General features: G+C 53.4%; 1 protein-coding gene across 2 annotated transcripts in view; it reads right to left on the bottom strand.

The window, feature by feature from the left end:
• Nucleotides 1-8,002, bottom strand: part of MDGA1 (MAM domain containing glycosylphosphatidylinositol anchor 1) — a gene marked incomplete at its 5' end in the record, with an annotated part of 55,483 nt that extends 47,481 nt beyond the window's left edge. For both annotated transcript variants that reach the window (XM_084228146.1, XM_084228147.1), the window contains one exon: nucleotides 7,936-8,002. In XM_084228146.1, coding sequence (XP_084084272.1) covers nucleotides 7,936-8,002 — 67 coding nt within the window. The remainder of the gene's footprint in view (nucleotides 1-7,935) is intronic.
• Between the last annotated feature and the right edge of the window lie 11,828 nt (nucleotides 8,003-19,830).

Raw genomic sequence — 19,830 nt, 5'->3', positions numbered from 1 at the left:
GAATCAGAATCTTCGTTTTTCACCAAATCCCCAGGGGATCCCCACTGGCTCTTCAGGAACCCCTCTCAGTGTGGCTGCTGCCTCCCCACCAACCTCCCAGCCCCCAAATGGCCTTTACTCCACCTCCTCCCCCACCTCTGACAGCCCACGGGCTCCGGCCCTTCTCCTGGCTGTGGCGTCCTGTCCCCTCTCCAGTTACCTCCTACTTCCCTGATGCCACTTGTCCTGTCCCTTTTCTTCCTCACACCCCCAGAGCGCTGGTCTGTGCCCAGTACTCCTCTCACTCTACTCTCTGGAATCCCATTCTGCCTTATGCTTCCAGCCCACAGGGTCCTATGGACATAAATCCAGATGCATATACCTACCTCTGCAGAAGGGAGCACCTGAGTACCAACACTCAGATCTACCTGTCCTGTCCACAGACATCCAGACATCCCAGCACCAGAACCCCATGAAATTCAAAATTGCGCTGATATTGTCATTAAAATAAAAGCACTTATTGCAGCCTTGCTAAGTGTGGGCCCAGTGCTCAGGGCTTCCAGGCACTGTCCATGGCAAGTTTATCGCCTCCCACGGGGGTACAGTTCCATCCATCTGACAAGAGGATACTGAGCCACAGTTGGCTCAGGCCCTCTCCCTTGTGTGTTCTTTCTGAAGCACTTGTAAGACCTAATGATTGTTCAATCTCATTTCTCACCTTTGGCAACGGTCTATAACTGGATCCCTCCCCCCACACCCAACCTCGGACAATCTGTTGTCTACATGGTGGCCAGAGGGACACTATTAAAAAGCTGTCAGTTCATGACACTTCTCTGCTCAAAATCCTCCCATGACTCCCCACCTCATCAAAATAAAACCCAAAGGACTGACACATAGTCTTCAAGGCTGCAAACAATCTGGTCTCTCTAACTCTGTAAACCTACCTCCTACTCCACTTCCATCACTCACTCTGCTTCAGCTGAAATGGACTCCTCATTGTTGCTAAATACACCAGACATGTCCCTACCCCTGGGCCTTTGCACTGGCTGTTCTCCTGCCTGGAATATGCTTCCTGCAAGGGGCCGCCAGGTTTCTTCCTCCTCCCTCAGTAGCTTCAGGTGTGCTATTGTGGTCCCTCATCAAGGACCACCCCCCGCCCACACACACACACACACACACACACACACAATACACACACACAGTTACATTTGTGTATATATATAGTGTATACAGTATAATGTATATATATAGTTTATATATATATAAACTTCATATATATGTGAACTTGAACCACAGCCATTCTGCTTGTCCCCTTAGTTGCTTTACCCTTTGACATAGACCTCATAACCATAAGATGCATTATAAACCTATGCACTGACATGTTTACTGCCTGTCTGCCCTCCATTTGAATGTAAAGTCAGGGAGAACAAGAGCTTATTTTTCTCACCAAGTATCTCAAGTGCTTCTTCACTCATGATTGTTGGATGGCTGAAGCTCATGCACTCCCTCCCTGCAGTGCACTGTCACAGCCACTGCCCTGGATCAAGTTCTCACTTCCCTGACAACTGTATGGCCCCGTCCTCCTGACCACAGCCTCCTCAAACACATCCTTACACAGCTACCCGGCCTGAAGTAGGGCTCACATCAACTCACTTGCCTGTTCAAGATCCTCCCGACAGCTTCTCCTAAACCCAGAATTCCCACGTAACCCCCCTCCCGCCGCCGCCCCCCCAGCACAGGCCATGCAATTAGCAGATGTGGGGTGCAGCAGGGCTGTGACACTCTGACAGGGACTTCATCTTTATGAACCTCAGTTCAGTCATCAGTGAACAGGCGGATAAATGACTCTCACGTGGCTGCAGCAAGGATTAAGGAAAACTGCGCATATTCATGATCTCAGCCTGGGCAGTAAACATTAGTGATTTAATTATTATTTCTTTACTATTCCAACTCTATTCCAAGCCCTTCCACACACACTCCAGCCCTTTACATACCCTGCAAGGCCAGACATACCAAGACCTTCAAGGAACCCCATCTTGTATTTGATTCCCCTCCCCTTCTCCTTAAGAGCAGAACTTCCCTCTTATTTATCTCCATTTCCTTGTCAATGCTCAGAACAGGGCCTTGCTCAAGGGGAAAATTCAGTAAATATTTAACAGATCGTGAAGGGGATATCACACTACTTTCCCACCCCCAAATCAGAAGATACACTGGGATCCAGTCTCAGGCCCATGTCTCACCAGCTGTGTGATCTCAAGCAGGTCACTTAAACCTCAATGACCCCACCTGTTAGGTAGGGACAATGGGATCCACTGCTGACCTCTCAGAACGTTAGAGAATTGAAGGCATGAAAATGCTGGGAAAGGCACATGGCCCCACACACCTTTAAGGGACTGTGTTAGAACCAAGGATCATTCCAAAAAAGTTCACTTCTCTGTAAGAACCATCACCAAATGCATGCGGATGTCAAGGGAGTTTTGTTTCTTCCTTATACCTTAATATATTCTCTGATTATTTTGCATGTGTTACTTGTAGACCTGGGGAAAACGGGGATTTCATTATTATTATTATTTTTAAAAGACTCCTCCCTTTGAGGGCCTCCTCGGTGGAACAGCCGGTTCAGCACAGCGCTGTGAAGCTGTCCACAGCCTCTGCAGCGCAGGTTCAATTCCCGGCCTGCCAGGGAGATTCCCACATGGCGCATCAGACCTCTCCTGTGTCGCCTGCTGCTCCCCTCAGCAGTGTCTTTGGTCTGTCTGCCTGTTCTGTTCCCCACTCTCTCTGGTGAATCCTCTCGCCCTCCCGTGCCTCTGACCTGTACCCCAGTTCTTGTATAAATAAATAAATCTTAAAAAAAAAAAAAGACTCATCCCTTTGAGTTAAGCATTACTCCTGCTTCCTACATCAGCATTTAAATGAGACAAGGACCCCTCAGTACCTAGTACCCATCAACAGCAGCTGGCTACCTGCACAGATGATGGGAAAGAAGAAAAGGGGCCACATCCCAGGCTCACAAAGAGGCAGTTCTGTAAGGGCACAGGCCCCTGCTCTGCACATAACCCCAGGCAGGAGCCCACCAAGCTGAGCCCCACCACGGAGTTCCTGGCTAAAGGTGCAGGAAGTATAGTGTTGGCCACAGTCGAGTGCCCTGGGATAGCAGGGTGGGCATGTGGGAGCTGGAAGAAGGCCTGAAGGCCCTCAGGAACTCCCCTGGGACTCAGGCTGTAGAATAACTCATATCCCACCGGAGGCGTGAGGCCATAGGAGCCTAGGAAAGGCAAGAAGCAATGAGGCGGCCAAGCCCTCCCCCTGCTGGCCACATCTGGAGTGGCAGTGCCAGCACACTGGGCAGAGTCCCCAGGCAGCACAGACACTAGGCCATAGGTCAGGCCCAGACATTCCGAAACAGGCAGCGGATGGGACAGGGTTCTTGCAGGGCCGACAGGCCAAACGTCCCATTTCCTGGGTCCCCTGCCTCTGCCAGGTGGGGCATCTCCTGGCCCAACCTACCTAAGGCCCGTCACAAGGAGATGAAAGGTAGAAGCAGGGGGAAGGGAGGCAGATTTGGGGTGGGAAAAGAATGTAAAGGGGAGAGGAGGGTCTTCCACACTCCTGCCTCTGTCTCACTTCCCCCAGGCCTGCCTATGCCTGCTGGGCAGCTGGAGAAGCCAGGGCTGCTACCACTGCCCGGATTTCCACTCCCGCCCCCAGGTATTGATTTCCTGCATCATTCATTTGCCCGGCCTTGGCGGCTGTGATTAGCTCCCTCCATTCTCCCCATGGAGCCCCCCGCCCGTCCCTCCATGTTCCAGCAAAGCAGAGCTAATACCAGGCTCTAAATGAGGCTTTGCCACCTCACCCCAGCAGCTCACAGCCAAGCCTGGCCAATTACAAGTGGGCCCTTGGCATATCCCCAACCCGTCCCCTCAAGGGTGCTTTTCTGGCTAATAAAATCCTCTCTAGCCATCCCTACCCCTCTCCAGGGCCCCACCCTGTATGAAACACAAATTGGTAGCCGAGAGTGCTGGATGGGACATCAAATGGACCTTGACCCTATGGGTGCTCTCTGACTTAATAGCCAGATCTGGGGAGCCCTCCAATGGGCTCAGGATCCAACATCAACCTAGTGGGGGCAGGGGGAGGCAAACAATGCTGGTAGAGAAAATAAATCAGTTTGGGTGGCAAACACAAGGCCCTCTCTCTCCTTTCTGCAGCTTCTATAACTGAGAAGGGAGAGGGACAGAGGTGTGGACCTTCTTGAGGACATTAGAGCCTTCTGTTTGTCCTAAGAGACTAAAGTTTTCTCCAGGGGGGGAGAGTCAGAAATGGACAACTCATTTCAAGACATGGGGTTGAAGCCTTGGTGAAAAATCCCAAGAGTGCCCATACCCAGATCAACACCCAGAAAATAGCACCGGAAGACACACTTCCTGAAATTCCCTCTCTGCACCCCTCAAATGAGGGGGGGGAAAACCTGACTTGGTGATAATTCTGTAAGCTATGTTGCTCTTGTCAAATTATTCAACATCTGTCTTCATGTTCCCACAAAAATTAGCATAGGATAGTAGTTTCTGATGACACCTTTGGTGAAATATTTTGACTTCCACCAGTAACTTGCAAACAACCTGTCTTAAGGATAATGTCAATTCCCACTCCTGCATATTAAATAATCCAGAGGTTTGTTGTGTTTTTGTAAGGGAAAGGAGTTCTACTGCCCTGCCCCTGCCTGGAAGTCCAGGGAACTATGGGGAAAGGAGAGGAAGCCAGGATGGAGGTATGTATGTTGGCAGGGGGAGAGGGAGGTGTTCTCTGATGCCATCCACACGCAGGGTACTCCTCCATCACCTAGCTAATGTCTTTGCCCCAGAACCAGATTTCTGGGGTCAACACACCCACTAGCCTGCCAGAGAACAGATCACAGGATCTAACCCAAAGCACAACAAATGGGGCCAAGAGACTGGGAGGCGGGAAGAAAAAGGGGACTGTCTCCAAATGGACCATCTGGTCCAATACTCGGCTGTTGTAGCATCTGTGCCCCAAAGAAGAGCAAAGCCACCTGGCTAGTCTGAGCTGGATCAAGAGTGTGGCCCCAGATCTACTGTAACAATGGATCTTGGAAAGGACTTTGCAAGAGGCCCCTCATGGAGAAACCAGACAGAGGGCTCCCGCCACCAGCTTCCACAAAGACCCACAACCCAGGCCAGATCCAGATGTGTCTGCCTGGCCCACCCTGCTCTTCCTCCCTATCCTCAATTCAGACTCTGAGTTAACCTGCCCCTCTCTCAACCACACAGGGCTGGGGACAGAGGAGAAGGAGCTAGGGCTCCTGCCCCACAAGATACTTTTCCTTTGCACCTCAAATAAAACCTCCTGCCTCCCTTCTCATCACCAGGGCAATGCTAGACTTCCAGGCTCTTCTTTCTTGTCTTCCCTGAGGCCCGCTAAGGCTGCCAGCCTAGGACTTCATGACTCCCTAAGCAGAGACCTTTTCAGAGTAGCTCACTCTGCCCTGCTGGAAACTACCCTAGATGACTTTTCAGGAAGAAAGAATTTCAAGGAGCATTTTCTTCCCTACCGCCCCCCACCCCTCAAAACCATAGCTTTTCAATCTGGCAACAAACATTTGCTGAGCTCTTGTTTCTATGCCAGGCACCATGCTGGGTGCCAGGGTACAATGATGGTCACACAGGACCATCCTCACCTGTATATCTCAAGCTGCTTCCTCTGCTCTGGGCATAGAGGGAAGCTGGGGGTGGCCAAGAACTGGCTCCCCATATTACTTTTTAATCCATCCCCACGAGGGTTCCCATGAGGGTTCTGCTGTATCTGGCCAAAGCTCCTAGCATCACAGGGAACTTGGCAGCCTCTTGCCATCCTCTTTCTCATATGGTATTGTCCTCTCTCTCCGTCTTCCTTAATGCAGTCCACCACACAGTTCCCCTGAGGCCTTCTCAAAAGCGGAAAGAATGCCACCCAAGAGCCCAGGGCCCGTCCAGGGCACACAAACCACCTTGATTTGCTCAGAATGAGAGCGGCTGGGACCTGGCACACGCGGGAGACACATAGGGAAAAGGGAGCAGATTAACCAAAGGCTAAATCCTGGTCCCCAACTACTCTGACATCAAGGTCCTCAGAAACCCCTGGCCCAATCCCCAACTCCCACTGTCATGGCTGAGGTTTCCATCCAGGCTCTGAGGAGCTTCCTCAAGAGAGGCCCCATGCAGTCTTGGAGAAGGTTGGAGAAACTGGGAGGAATGGAGGAGAGGGATGGTCAGGAAATGGGCTTGCCAGTTTTGCCAAGGGGCCTCAGAGGGAGGGGTGGCATGGAGGACAGGACCAAACAGTGTTCTCTGTCACTCTCCTGAGCCCCTTGGGCTCTGGTGAGGGAGGTAAAGGCCTCAGTGGCCTCCCTTAGGCCACCTTTTATGGCGGCAGTGAAGCTGTAGGAAGAAAGAAGAAAGAGAGCCCCTCACCCTGTTGGCATCTCTCCTTGCCCTGGGGAGACCATTGGGGCAAGCTCAGTGGCTCCTCCCCCCAACCCGGTCTCTCTCTGCGCCTGCTGCATTCTTCTTCCTTCCTTCCTTTTCTGCCTCTGCAAACGGCCAGGCGGTAAGAGACACACAAACTAATTAAGAAGCAGAGTTTGGCCAGATGCCTGAGCCAGCCTCCCGGGGGAATTACAGCCAAGTGCGCTAGCTGTGTAGGACCAGGAGCGAGTCACCTCTCAGACACCCCTCCCAGTTGCAAGGCACCCCCAGAAAAAAGCACTTGAGGCTGGAAGTGGAGAAGGAGACAATGTCTCTCCCCAGCAACAGACAAGTCAAGCTCTCCCTTGATCTAAAAGCAAATAATTAGGGCCCAGAAAGAATGCAAAGAGAATCCTTCTCACTCCAATCACACACCTTACTAGTCACCTACACACACGGCCCTACACGCAGGAGAAGGCAAAGTAAGGGCTACTGGGCCAGGCAAACTGACTTTTTGTCCTGTGGGGACGGGAAACACAGGCTGCTAAAACTCGGAGCGAAGGTCCCTGAGCCGGTGAGCCCAGGCGATCCGGCTCTGATGCCCCGGCTGGGCAGGACCTTTCCCTGGGAAACGTTTAGGGGTAAAGAAGAGGAAATCAGAGTCCCCTTGGCGCCTGAAAGCGGGGCGTGGGGAAGTGGGGAAAATGCTGGGTGGCAGGAGGCAGAGTTTGGACACATAGCCCGATGGGTGCGTGCGGCGTTTGCGTGTCCTGGGGGCCGTGGCTGAATGTATGTGTGTGTGTGTGTGTGTGTGTGTGTGTGCGTGTGTGTGTACACGCGCGCGCACGCAGGGAGAAGGAAGGAAGGTGAGGCTGAGGTTTTGCAGCTGGGAGCGGGGACGGGAAGAATTGACTCAGGAGAGGTCCGAAAAGGGATGCCCGGGTTTCTAGCGCCCCATCAAGGCATGCCGGCATCCTCTCCGACAGTCTCCAGGGGAGTGAAAGAAGCGAAGCCGCCCAGGCAGCGGAGAACCAGAGCCCGCCCGCGGGCCGCGGCGCTGGCAACCAGCTCGCCCACACGCCGCGCAACTCCGAATCGGGCATCGCTGGGCTTCCACTCCGGAGGCCGAGCAGGGGCTGGACGAGGTTTCAGAGCAAGTTGCTGGCCCAGCCCGGGGTTTGGGGTCCGCCGGGGTCTCCCGAGCTGACTGGGTACTCTCAAGGGAGCTAAGTCCCTCCCGCCCCGGGCAGCGTTTGGGAAATCGAGGGCGTCCCCCTGGAATCACCGGCTTCACGCCAGACCCGGAGACCCGTCTGGAGCTCGGAGGCAGCTGGCTCGACATCCTCGCGCCCTGGAAAGGGCGGGGACCCGGGCATCCACTCCCGTGTCCGAGACCTGGTCCCCACCAAACCCCGGCAGCGCGCACTTTGCGCCTCTTGCAAAGTTTCCGCGCGGTGCTAAGCCGGCGCGAGCGGGACGCGGCTCTTACCGTAGACGCCTTGTCCGCGGCAGTGAAAGGGGATGAGCGCCAGGAGTAGAAGGCAGGTCACCTCCATCTTCACGCCCGGTGCTTCATCCCCGCGAGGCGGCGCAGCCCGAAAGCCGGCGGGGGGCGCATCCGCCGGGGCCCCGCGATGCCCCCCGAGTCCCCTCCTTTCCCAAGGGGCGACCGAGAGGGCGGCGGCGCCGGGGAGCAGGAGATGGAGCGGGCGGCGGTGGCAGCAACCCGGGTTTCTCCTCCGGCGGGGCCGCTGCCCGCGTGGGGACGCAGGGGGCGCTGGCCCGGCCCCCGGTGCCTCGGCTCGCCAGGTTCAGCAGCCAGCGCCCCGGCCCGAGGAGCCCGGCTGCCGAGCCGCCCCGTGCTCCCGGGGCCGTCCGCGCGCGGAGCCCGGCGCAGGGGACCCCTCTGCGGAGGCGGAGGCGCTTCGAGCCCACAGGCCACCGGCGACTGACAAACTTGTCGCTCGCCCGCCGGGGGGACGCCCCTCCGCGGAGCTGGGGCGCGAGGCCGGGGCTCCGCTCGGTTCAATCCGCGGTCTCCAATCCTGCGGCGGGCGCTGGGGGCTCAGCGGCCGGACCCCAGGGGCCGGGCTAGGCGCCTTCGCCGAGACGCAGGAGCCCCGGCTTCGGCCCTCCCGAGCTGGGGAGCAGCGTGCACTGGGCTCGGCCGCCGGCGAGCGCCGCGGATCCCCGCGTCCGCGAAGTTAGCCGGGCAGCCCCGGCTGGAGATCGCGCCCCGGCGCCCCGCGGGAGCCAGCAGAGCAGTTCCAGTCAAGAGGGACCCCAGGACGCGGGGGAAGGAGGAAAGTTTGAGTCGTTTGAAAAATACTCGCGCTCACGGCGAGGTCGCGGCTGCGGCGCGGGTGCCGCCAGCCACCTCCGCTCGCCGCGCTCGGCTCCCGCCGTCTGGCCGCGGCCGCGGCGCTCCCGGGCTCGGCGCTCTCGGGAGAGCGGGGCTGCGCCGCGCCCCAAGTTGGGCGTCCCCGCCCCCGCCCGGCGGCCACGGCCGGCTGGGGCCCCGAGCGGGCGGGGCCGGGCCGGGCTCCGGGGCGCCGCGGCCGCTCGGCTCTGGGCCGCGGGAGCGCTCCGCTCGCGCCGCAACTTGGGCTTTGCTGTGCAGCTTCCCCCCCTCGGAGCTTTTCATTCCGCGCTCCCCCCGCCCCCCTCCTTCCTCCTCCTTCTCCTCGCGTCTCCCCGCTCGGTCTCTCGCTCTCCCACCCTTTGTCGCTAGCTCTCCTGTTTGATTCCCCTCCAGTTAAAAAAAGGAGCCAATTAAACACAGCCCAGCTCGCGCGGCCCAGCCTCTGTCCAATTTCCTCGCCTCCCCCAGGACCAATTAGAGAAAACAAAACAGGGCTGGGGGAAGCTGACTGCTCGCTCCCTCTCTCTCTCTCTCTCTCTCTCTCTCTCTCTCTCTCTCCCCCCCCCCCGCTCCCGCTCCCCCCTCCCCCCCCGCCCTCCCCCACCCCACCCCCCACCCAGGCAGGAAAATGTCAGAAAGCAGAAATGGATCCATCTATCCCGAGGACAGCGGCGCGGGGACTGGGCTTCAGCGCGGGCTCCGCAGCCGCGCGCCCGCACACTCGCTCTCCGCCGCCCCTGCGCACCCAGCGGGCCGCCCGGGCGGGCGCGCGATCCCAGGACGCTCTCGGGCGAGGAGGGCCGCTCGCCCCGGGGCCCCACGCCCGCGGCGCGCTGCACACTTTGTAAATGTTTTGCACTTTGGCGGCGGAGGGGAGGGCGAGACGGAAGAGCGGATCCGAGGGACAGGCCCGGGAGCCGCGGCTGCTGGGGTCCTGCGGGCGCGTGAGGCGGCGGCCAGCTGTCGGGCTGCGGGGCTGCCCGCGCGGCCCCCGAGTCCCTCCGCCCCGGCCGGGCCCCCGCCCCTGGCCCCGCCGCCTCGTCTCTCCCCGCGTGGGGCGTGGGGGCCGCCGCCGGAGCAGCTGGCTGAGCTGGGGGCGGAGAGCGCGCGCTTAGAGCTTCTGCGCTAGCCTCGGCCCACAGGTTGCCAACAGGTCTGTCCGCAGAACCCCTGCTGCTGGAGCTCCCTAGGGTACCCCACGTCCTCCCTCAGCTCGCCCTTTCCCGGTTCCGTCTCCCCTCAGGACCTCAGGCGCCCCCAAGCGCCCCAAGGGCGCACTCTTTTCCCGCAGCCAAGCGCGGGGCCCGCTCCACCTACGGGGATCTGGCACTCTGTGCTCAGCTACCCTAACCCGGCTCTCCCCGAGCTGGGGGGCTGGGGGTAGAGGAGGAGACTGGGGGCGCTTCTCCCGAGCGCTGTGAGGAGGGGGGGAGGCTGGCAGGCGAGACGGGCGACCTCCCCCGAGCCCGCGATCGCGTCCCCTCCCCGAGCCTGCTAATCTCACCTGCTCCACCTGTCGCCAAGATTTATCTCGGCGTGTACGAAGGGATTGTGTTAGAACGGCCCGTGGGAGCGCGGACAGCCGCAGCAGCTAACTAGCGGGGGGATTATAAACCCCCCTCCCCCGAAACACTGCTCCTCCCGCGTAACTGTTTAGTATCTTGGCTGCGATGGTGGTTCCACGTCTCTATGCATTTGTCAAAATTCAAAAAATCTAGATCAAAACTATTAATTTTTTTCAGTACCGAAATTAAAACAAATATTTAAGACATAATAAACCACCCTTTCCCCAGGCCCATTTCCTGCCGCCGGACTCCTTCTTCCCCGACCCTCCAGGGGCTGACGCCCCACGGGAACCCACCCCCAATGGGGGGCGGAGGAGGGACGAATTGGCAGGTGTGGGAGGTGTCGAGAGAAATGCCAAAAGGCATGGTGGTGGTACCACCAGCTGATAGATACCTCCTCAGCTTCCTTCCTGCCCATCGTGGAGAGTGCAAGACATCTGAAGAATCTTATTTTACAACCCACATCATCCACTTGTTCGTGTGTCCCTCACTTTCCCCACTTTTCTCTCTCCTTCATTTCTTGTGGGTCCAAGTCTGAATAAGTGGAACCAGATCCAGGTTAGTGCAGGCCCTCAGCAGATGCCAGCTGGAGATTTGTTAAATGATTGAATGAATGATGTCCATCATGGTCAGATACCAGAGGCCACCATCCTTTCTAATCCCTCCAACAATTACCCAGAGAGAAAAGCCCATGTTCTGCCCTTAGGGCGCTTGGGGGCGCCTGAGGTCCTGAGGGGAGACAGAACCGGGAAAGGGCAAGCTGAGGGAGGACGTGGGGTACCCTAGCTCTGTAGCTATCAGACCACTTTCCACCTCCCTCTCTCCTTCCTGAAAAGGAAGTGGCACCAATTGAGAGTGTGATGATGAGTAGTTTCTTTTATTGTCATCTTTTTCCCATTATTTGAAGATTCCTAGAAATTCCTCACCCCCTTTAGGAAACTCTCAGAAAGTGGTCATAGTGATTCCTGCTCTTCTTGGCCCTGCCCATTCTGAGTTGAATGAGCACTTATCCATGTCATGGGAAACTGCCTTTCTATCTTCCAGTTAATTAATTTAACCCCAAATAACAGTTAGTTGCCCCTCTTTGACTTTGTGATATATTATTGGGGGACAGCTGACATTCTCTTGAGTTTGCCTACTCTGAATACCTACACTGATCTGGAAGAGGGGAGATTCATGATAGGTTGGGACCCATAGAGGGGGAAGCAGAGGCCCACATTCGACCCAGGCTAGGATTGAGCATTTGCTGTAGCTAATCCACTTGTGAATACTCTGCAGCTAATTGTATGCAGTGTAAATACCCTGACAGCCTGTTTGCATGTGCCTGCAATTCAGTCTTCTTTTCCCCGTGTGTGCCCTGCCTGCTGCCTCTGGCAGAATCCTGTATCTGACAATGGGAGGCAACCTGGGAGAAGGGAAAGACCAGCAATGGGAGCTTCCAGTCCTGCATTCCAGTCCTCATCTCGCGAGGCATCAGTTTCCCCAGCTGCAATGTGAGTAGGATTCTGGTCTCACAGAGAAGTTGAGAGACATGAGTGATAATGACACCATTGGCCAGGAACTGTCCTAAGTACTTGATGTATATTAACTCTTTAGCACTCATAACAATTATGAGTTCTATAGGGCTGTTCCTCATAGAATAACACAGAAAGATTTAGTGACTCACACAGCTGCTAAGTGGCTGAACTAGGCTTTGACCTAGATAGCTTTTTGTTCAACCTGGCTCTTAACCACTGTTTTCACTGAAAAGACCTAAGGGTCTAAGTGTTTTCACAAGAAGTATTTCCTATACTCTTCATAAGAAGAGAACAATTCTCCAATTCCCAAATAGGGCTGTTGGGGGGTGGGACATAAAAGATAAACCACTGGACTTGAGGCAGCCAGGAAGCAGATTGCCAGGCACAGGCTCAGACTGTGCCTCTGTGGTCAGCACCCACTGCCAACTCTTGTGGACTACCCAAGATGTTCTAAGAAAAAAAAAATCACTCCCCCCCACCCCCCCACTCCCCGCCAAACACTCCCCCCCAGCAAAAAAAAAAAAAAAAACGCAGCCCTCGGGCTCCAAACCGCCTTAGGAACTAGCTGCTGACAGAAAGGGTGACAGGTCAGGGAATCAGGAGCCTCAAACCTTAGTCAAACAGGGCAGCTGCAGGCTTTTCTTCTAAGAGCATGTTACTAGAAAGTTCCCCCATCTCCTCCTGCTACTTGCCTCTGGCAAGCCAGAGCCCCAAAGAGGAGAGAGTTACAGTCTTTGCAGAGATGGTGTCCTTGCCTTGTGAGGGAAATTGTCTTTGAAAATCATACACTAGCAAGTATCGATTCAATCTCAGGGCAAGACATTTTCTGGTCAGGTGGGGGAAGGGTAGCTGGGAGGGGGTGAGAAGCAGGGAGAGTTATGACCCCACTGAAAGACCAGTTTATTAATTCAGGCTCTAACAAATAGCCAATTAATGGTTCCAGCTGCTAATTAGTAAGCAGTTAACTCCTGTTATAAATCGTGCTGCTCAAGACTAGTGATAATGCAATCCTGCAATGACACCCTTGGAGAGGAGTTCCAGAGGCTTCTGTCACCAGGGACGGTAGCCTCTCCATTCCTTCTACCCCATACCCCCAGCAGCCCCTCCACTAATGCGATGCAGGCCATGAGAACAGGGACCTTATCTGTTCCCTTTTGTTCACTAACCAATATTTAATGAGCCTGGACTCTGTACCAGACACTACTCTAGGCACTGAAGATTCAATGTGAACAAAACAGACAAGAGCCCTTGCTCTCGCACAGGTTACACTCTAGTGAAGAGACAAACAATAGACTGTATCAGGAATTTAAGTAAACTTTAGGTAGTGAGGAAAATACTAAAGCTAAGAAGAGGCATAGGAAATGTGAGTGCTGCAATCAGAGAGTGTCCAGAGATGATCCAATGACATTCAAATCACGACCTGGAAGAGGGCAGGGCTGGACTGTGCCAACATCTAGGGGAGGAGCATTGTAGGGTAAAAAGGCAGCAAGTGCCAAGGCCCTAAGGAGGCTTTGATGGTAACTGAGTAGATGAGGGGAGACTAGTAGGAGCTGAGATGAGAGAGGCTAAGGCGTCAGGTCATATGGGTGTTGGGGTCCTTGCAGAAAGTTGGATTTGAGTAAACAGGCAGGGTCTTGAACAGAGGAGGGTCAGGGTCTGACTCTAATTTAGCAGGCGCTCTCTGGCTTGATATGAGGAATGGATTGAAAGGGTGCCGCAGGCTCCCTGGCACCTGGCACAGTGCACCTGAGCACTTAGTGGGTACTCAACAAATGCTTATCATATGAATATTGATGCAGCTGGATTATGAGACAGGGAACCATGCTTGCTAATTTATTTGGATTCTCTTATAAATTGTTTTACAACCATCACCAAGGATGGTCTCACATTTGAACTTTCAAGGAATTCCAAACCTTGGTCCTTAAAATGTCCTTGTGAAGTAAGTTAAGTCACATGGACTCCTCTGTTTTTCAGATGTGAAGAGAGTGTCCTGACCGGCTTAAGGGTGAGTTGCTAAAAATGCCAGTTCTAGGATGATGGGGTAGGGGGTACAAAAGAGACTGGAGTCCCCCACTTCAGTCTGGCCACTGTGTCGTGATCCAGCCAGTTCCCAGTGTGATCTTCTTTCTCTGGGCTCCAGAGTCACTACTATATGGAGCAGATGTGCCTAGTGCACTCTGAGAGGGCTCCCAGCCCAGCCTGCAATGCCTAGTGAGCTATGTCAAGACCTGACATCTGGACATCACTATTTCCCAAGTGAAAGTGGGTCACCTGGGCTGTTCCAGGCTCCTTTTGTACACACTCATGTTGGAATAGGGGAGATTTTGTTTAATTTTTTTGAGCTGATGGTTCAGTGGATCAAAAGTAATTTGGTTTTAACACCTGGCTTGGAGAACACATGATATTCCCCCTGTGAGCATGTAAGAAATGCTGATTTACCCAGCTCTGCTTCCCTGCTGGTCAGTGAATGGCCTGGAAAAGTTGGATTCTCTGGACTATTTATTTGTTAATTCAACAAATATTTCCTGAGCCAGCCATGGGACCTACACCATGCTGGCACCCTGCTGAAGAATCCAACAAATAAAGATATAGCCCCACCTCCAGGGAGCCCCAGTCTGAGGGGAGACACAGTCCTGCCCTCAGGGAGCCCCAGGCTGAGGGGAGACACAGCCCTGCTTCAGGGATCCCCACTCTAATGGAGAAGACACAGTCCCTAGCTTCAGAGTCCCAGACCAAACTGCTACTATAGAGTTATAGATCCAAGTATAAAAATGGAGCTAGGATATAGATCTAGGAAGAGATACATGGTAACAGTAATAAAATATTCAATGCCTGGGTGAGAGGGCTGAGGGCAAAGGAAGGCCTAGAGCTGGTAACTGTAACTTCTTGACTTGTAGAGGAAATATCCCCTACCCTAGTTGTTTGCAACCTTCCAAGTTTCAACCAAACCGAAGGGAAGCAGCTTAGTATTTTATTTGGGTATTTTCTCCCAGTGCAAATGTCCCTCTGGGCTCCTGGGAAGCAGGGCTGTTCAGAGGTGAGATTGTGAAGCTGGCATGCAGCAGTCAGAAGGCAGGGAAAGAAACCCAATCTCTCTGGGGGCCTGGCCCCACCCCGGCAAGAAACCCCACCCCTGCCTCACTGCCCTGGCCTCTCTAGGGAGACACATCTGGCTGAGGGGCCTGTAGAGCACCTGGAGATCAGCTGCCCTGTGTCACCCCTGTGTGCTGTGTGGGCAGTGTGCTCTGTCACCATGCGTGCTGGGCCAGGGCACATGGGGCCTCCTCCTGTGTGGATGCTCACAATGCCAGTGCAAGACTCAGCACACTGCAGCCCTCCACTTCTACTCATTAAAGAAACATGAGTTGGGGGCCTCCCTGGTATCACAAGGGGTTAAGCACAGCACTGTAAAGCTGCCCACAGCCTCTGCAGCAGAGTTCCAATCCCAGGCCAACCAGGGAGCTACCCACATGGCACATCAGACCTCTTCTGTTTCGCCCCCCTGCTCCCCTCAGCAGTGTATTTCAGTCAGTCTGCCTGTTCTACTCCCCACTCTGTCTCTGGTGAATCCTCTACCCCCCACCCCCCACCTCTGGCCTACACCCCAGCTCTTGTATGCATAAGTAAGTAAGTGAAGTGAGTTGGATTGCACTGACCAACTCAAACAAAAGCAGCCTGGGGCCAAGCCCTGAATTATCAGGCTAAGAGAGGCCCAAATTATCAAAATAATATGTACAGCAGGGACAAAAAGAAATAATAAATATATGAAAATGTCTGAGTTATGTACAAGCTGAGGGGAAGCCAATTCTCAGGGAAGGCAAGTGGGGGACAGAATCTTTTAGGAAACCCTTATATAAACAAGTGGCAGCAGGAGGTGATCTCCCTGGTTCTTGGATGCTTTCTAGGACGGGAGGGGAGAGTCAGGTTGGCTTCCCAAAGGTGTGGGGGCTCTGCCTGGCCATGGGTGGCTCTGTCCTCAGGCATCTGCCCCTAGAGCCCCTATAGCTGGGAGGAGGTGGGGAGGGAAGGCATCAGGTTTCGCTGAGCTGGTCTTTCTTACCTACTCAGAGCAGCTCTTGCAAAGCAGGATCAAATGTTCTAGGGCTTGAAAAGACAGGCTGGGGTGTGATGGGAAAGGAGGAAGGGGGAGGGAGGGGTGAAGCTGAGTTCATGGGAGGGGAGGGAGGTGGGGCTGGGTTGAGGGTCAGGGCCCGTGATTGTCCATGCTCCCTGTTTAACCTCCTTCCCTAGCAAATTATTTTTCCGTTAGCCATCACTTCTTTTTGACCCATGTACTGTGGGGGCAGGGGCTGGAGGGGCAGAAACTCTAGTGGAATAATCCTAGACACAAAGAGAGGACAGCTGAGAGCCATAAACTCCAGGGGGCGCCATGCACGTAGAATACAACAGGGAGGGCGCCCCACCCCCACCCCCACCCCCAGTGAGCTGTGGGGTGGCCAAAAGGCAACTCCCTCTGCTCTGATAAGACCCTAGAGCAAGCTGGTGTCATGCTACACTGCACCTCATTTCCCTCACTCCTCTTCCCAACCCTTCCCCATCTGCCTCTGGCCCCCTGCTCCTCCCAAGGCCTGCCATTCTGGAGGGTACCCCTGGCCTGGCCAGGGCTGCCCCTCCCCCCAGGCTCCTTGTTCAGGACAGGCAGGGAACCCTGGGGACTCACTGCTTTTTAAAATTAATCCCTCTTATTATCTGGTTCTTTGCCTCTCCTGGGGATCCTCCATGCCCACCCAACTGACAGGCATTGATGGGGGGACCCCAAGGGATCTGCCTACTCTGGCCCCATCTCTCACCCTTTCCACCTCCTAACCCAGGGCTCAGCTGAAGGAGTGTGTGTGTGTGTGTGTGTAGTATGTGTGTAGCGTGTGTGTGTGTGTGTGTGTGTGCGTGTGTTTTATAATCAAACAATCATAAAATGCCCAGTCTCTAGGCCACTTGGCCTCACAACCACCCTACAAGGTAGGGAGCTTTATCATCTTTGTGTTCAAAAGAGAGGAACTGAGGAACAGAGAGGTTCATTCACGTCCCCAAGATCACACAGCTATTAAGTGGAAAATCTGGTGTTCAAACCAGAGAAGCTGGCTCCAGAGACTGTGGAGTCTGTGCTCTTCACTAGGACTTGGTGCTGCCTTTCGCATCAAGGAGGAGCCAAAAGCTAGCATCCCACACACAGCCACTGGCTGCTAGTAGCTATTTAAGTTTAAGTAGAGTAAAATTTTAAATTCAGTTTCTCAGTCACACTAGTCACATTTCAAGTGGTCAACAGTCACACACAGCCAGCAGCTGCTGTATTGAACAATGCAGACATAGGACATTTCTGTCACCATGGAGTTGTATTGACCACAGTGCTCAGGAGTCTATATTTCTACTCCTAGCTCCACTGCTTTCTAGTGGCGCAACTGAGGGCAAGTTACTTAACCTCTCTGTGTCTCAGCTTCCTCATCCAAAATATCAATAGTAGGCCTCCATGGTGGCTCAAGGATTTAACTTGCAGCACTATGGAGCTATCCACAGCCACTACAGCACAGCAGCTGGCCAGGGAGCTACCCACATGGCGCAGCAGACCTCTCCTGACTCGCCTGCTGCTCCCCTCAGCAGTGTATTTCAGTCAATCCACCTGCTGTTTCCCACTCTGTCTCTGGTGAATCCTCTCTCCCCCTGCACCTCTGGCCTATACCCTAATTCTTGTATGTTAAATAAATAAATCTTTAAAAAACAAACAAACAAAACCCTGAAATATCAATAGTGACCTTGCAGGGCTCTTAGGGAGATAGAATGAGAAAATGCACATGAAATGCTTGGTACTTGTCTGGCAAATAGAAGTCTATGAATTATTCATTTTATAGTGATATAGTCCTTCATTTAAGTAGTTAGCTAAGGATCAGAGAAACTGAGGAACTGGCTCAAAAATCATGGTGCCAAAGTGTCTAGATTAACTGCCAAAGCTGGGGCTTCTAATTCTTTTTGGAGGCATCATGTGGCCGAGTGATCCCACTACTGTTGATAAAGGACTGACGCATTTGAGGTCCTAAAGATGCTGAGAAGGTTCCTCAGCCCCATTTTACAGATTAAGGCAGAGATGGTAAAGTATCACGATGAGGCTTAGTTGGAAGCAGAGCAGGGACTTACTGATACAAGGCAGCAAGGGACATTGAAACTGGCCAAGGACACTGCCTAAATAGTTTACTGGTCACCCTCTGAGTTGTTTATCCACATGCACAATTGCAAGACTACTCAGGTTCAGAGATCAACAGTAATGGGATTTATTTAACAAATCAGGGAAAAACAAAGTTACTGAGGCCACATATTGTCATTTACCTCACATAAAGGAGTCTCCAGGTTTTGTTTTTTGTTTTGTTTTGTTTTGTTTTAAAGATTTATTTAGTTATGCATACAAGAACTGGAGTATAGGCCAGAGATGCAGGGGGAGAGAGGATTCACCAGAGACAGAGCAGGGAGCAGAACAGGCAGACTGACTGAAATACACTGCTGAGGGGAGCAGCAGGCGAGTCAGGAGAGGCCTGATGAGCCATGTGGGTAGCTCCCTGGCCAGAGATCGAACTTGTGCTACGGAGTCTGCAGATTGCTTCATAGACTGTCTTAACCTCTTGAGCCACCAGGGAGGCCCAAGGAGTGTCCAGTTTTTTAAGTCTAAACACAAACATTCCCAAGATGGTGTATTCCCCCCACTGAGGGCCTAGAGCAAGTGGCAGCCAGACAACAGGCGCAGGGATCCAACTCACCAAGACAGCAGAAGACACAGCAGGAGATGCTCGTAGAGCTACTTATATGCCCTAGCACAGCACCAGACAAGCAACACTCAAAACAGCAGCTACAGCAGCCGAATGAAAGACCTAATAAACAGCCTACACTCACGTAGCTCAGCGAGGCACCTATTCCAGGTCTTCACCTTTCCTGCCAGGCTGTAACAGCAGCAAAATTGGGGACAGTTTCAGTCTCTTTGCCATTTGCAAATCCTCTGAACTTTTCTTCTCTGAGGTTGGTAGTTGGAGGCCTCTCCATGTCCTTCAGAAGCCCACAACAGCCTTCTAGAAGATCAACTTGTTGGGGGCAGAAATCGTTGACCCTGGAATTGCTGAGTATCTGAAAATGCTGAAATCCCGAGAAGCTGAATCCTGAACACTGAATGCTGGGGGCTGCTTCTGCAGTCCCTTTTATTTCTTATCAGAGGAGTCTCCACCCCCACCAATACTGTGTTCACATTTTCCCTGGGGCTATCCATCCTCACCAGCACCCCTCTCCAGGGGGCACTAGCTCTAACAGTCTTTGGCTTCAGCCACAGATTACATTATGACTGTTCTGTGTTCCTTCCCCAGCCCCATTCTCTACCCTCTGTGCAAATCAATGTGAGTGCATTGTGTGTTTGTGGGAGTGTTTGTATGTGTGTGTTCCTCATTTCTTCACCGTGCAGAGCTCAGGGACTTGTTGTCCGCTACAGATAGAATATAAATTATATTAATAATATTAGTATGGTCTCAATTATGTAAAAAGCTGTGTGTAGAATAAAGATGAGAAGGACAGATAATACCATTTTAATGATTATCGTGGGTGATAGGATTATGGATGATTTGCATTTCTATGTTTCTGTTCTTCCCCAATATTCTAGAAGCAGTATGAATTATTTTTTCAATCAGAAATCAAGGGATGTTATTTTCAAGTACATTTTTTTAAAAATAAAGTGTTTCCTTTGTGGTTTCCTCGGCCCTCAGGCAGTCAGGAGGCCCTACCTGGGGTTGGGCTTTGCGCGGTCAGGCTTGCTAGCATACAAGAGGCCTGTGTGTGCCCTTCATTCAGAGGCCCTTGGGTCCCTCTGCTCTGGAGTGGGCTAGAATTTACTCGGCAACATCCACATGCAATAAATGTCATACTGTTTTATTTTTTCAAGTCAAATAAATTCTGAT

The sequence above is a fragment of the Talpa europaea genome (genome assembly GCF_964194135.1).
Source record: "Talpa europaea genome assembly, chromosome: 2".
NCBI classification, from domain to species: Eukaryota; Metazoa; Chordata; class Mammalia; order Eulipotyphla; family Talpidae; genus Talpa; species Talpa europaea.
Note: the sequence above shows the minus strand (reverse complement) of the source record. Positions and strands in the feature narration are given on the sequence as shown.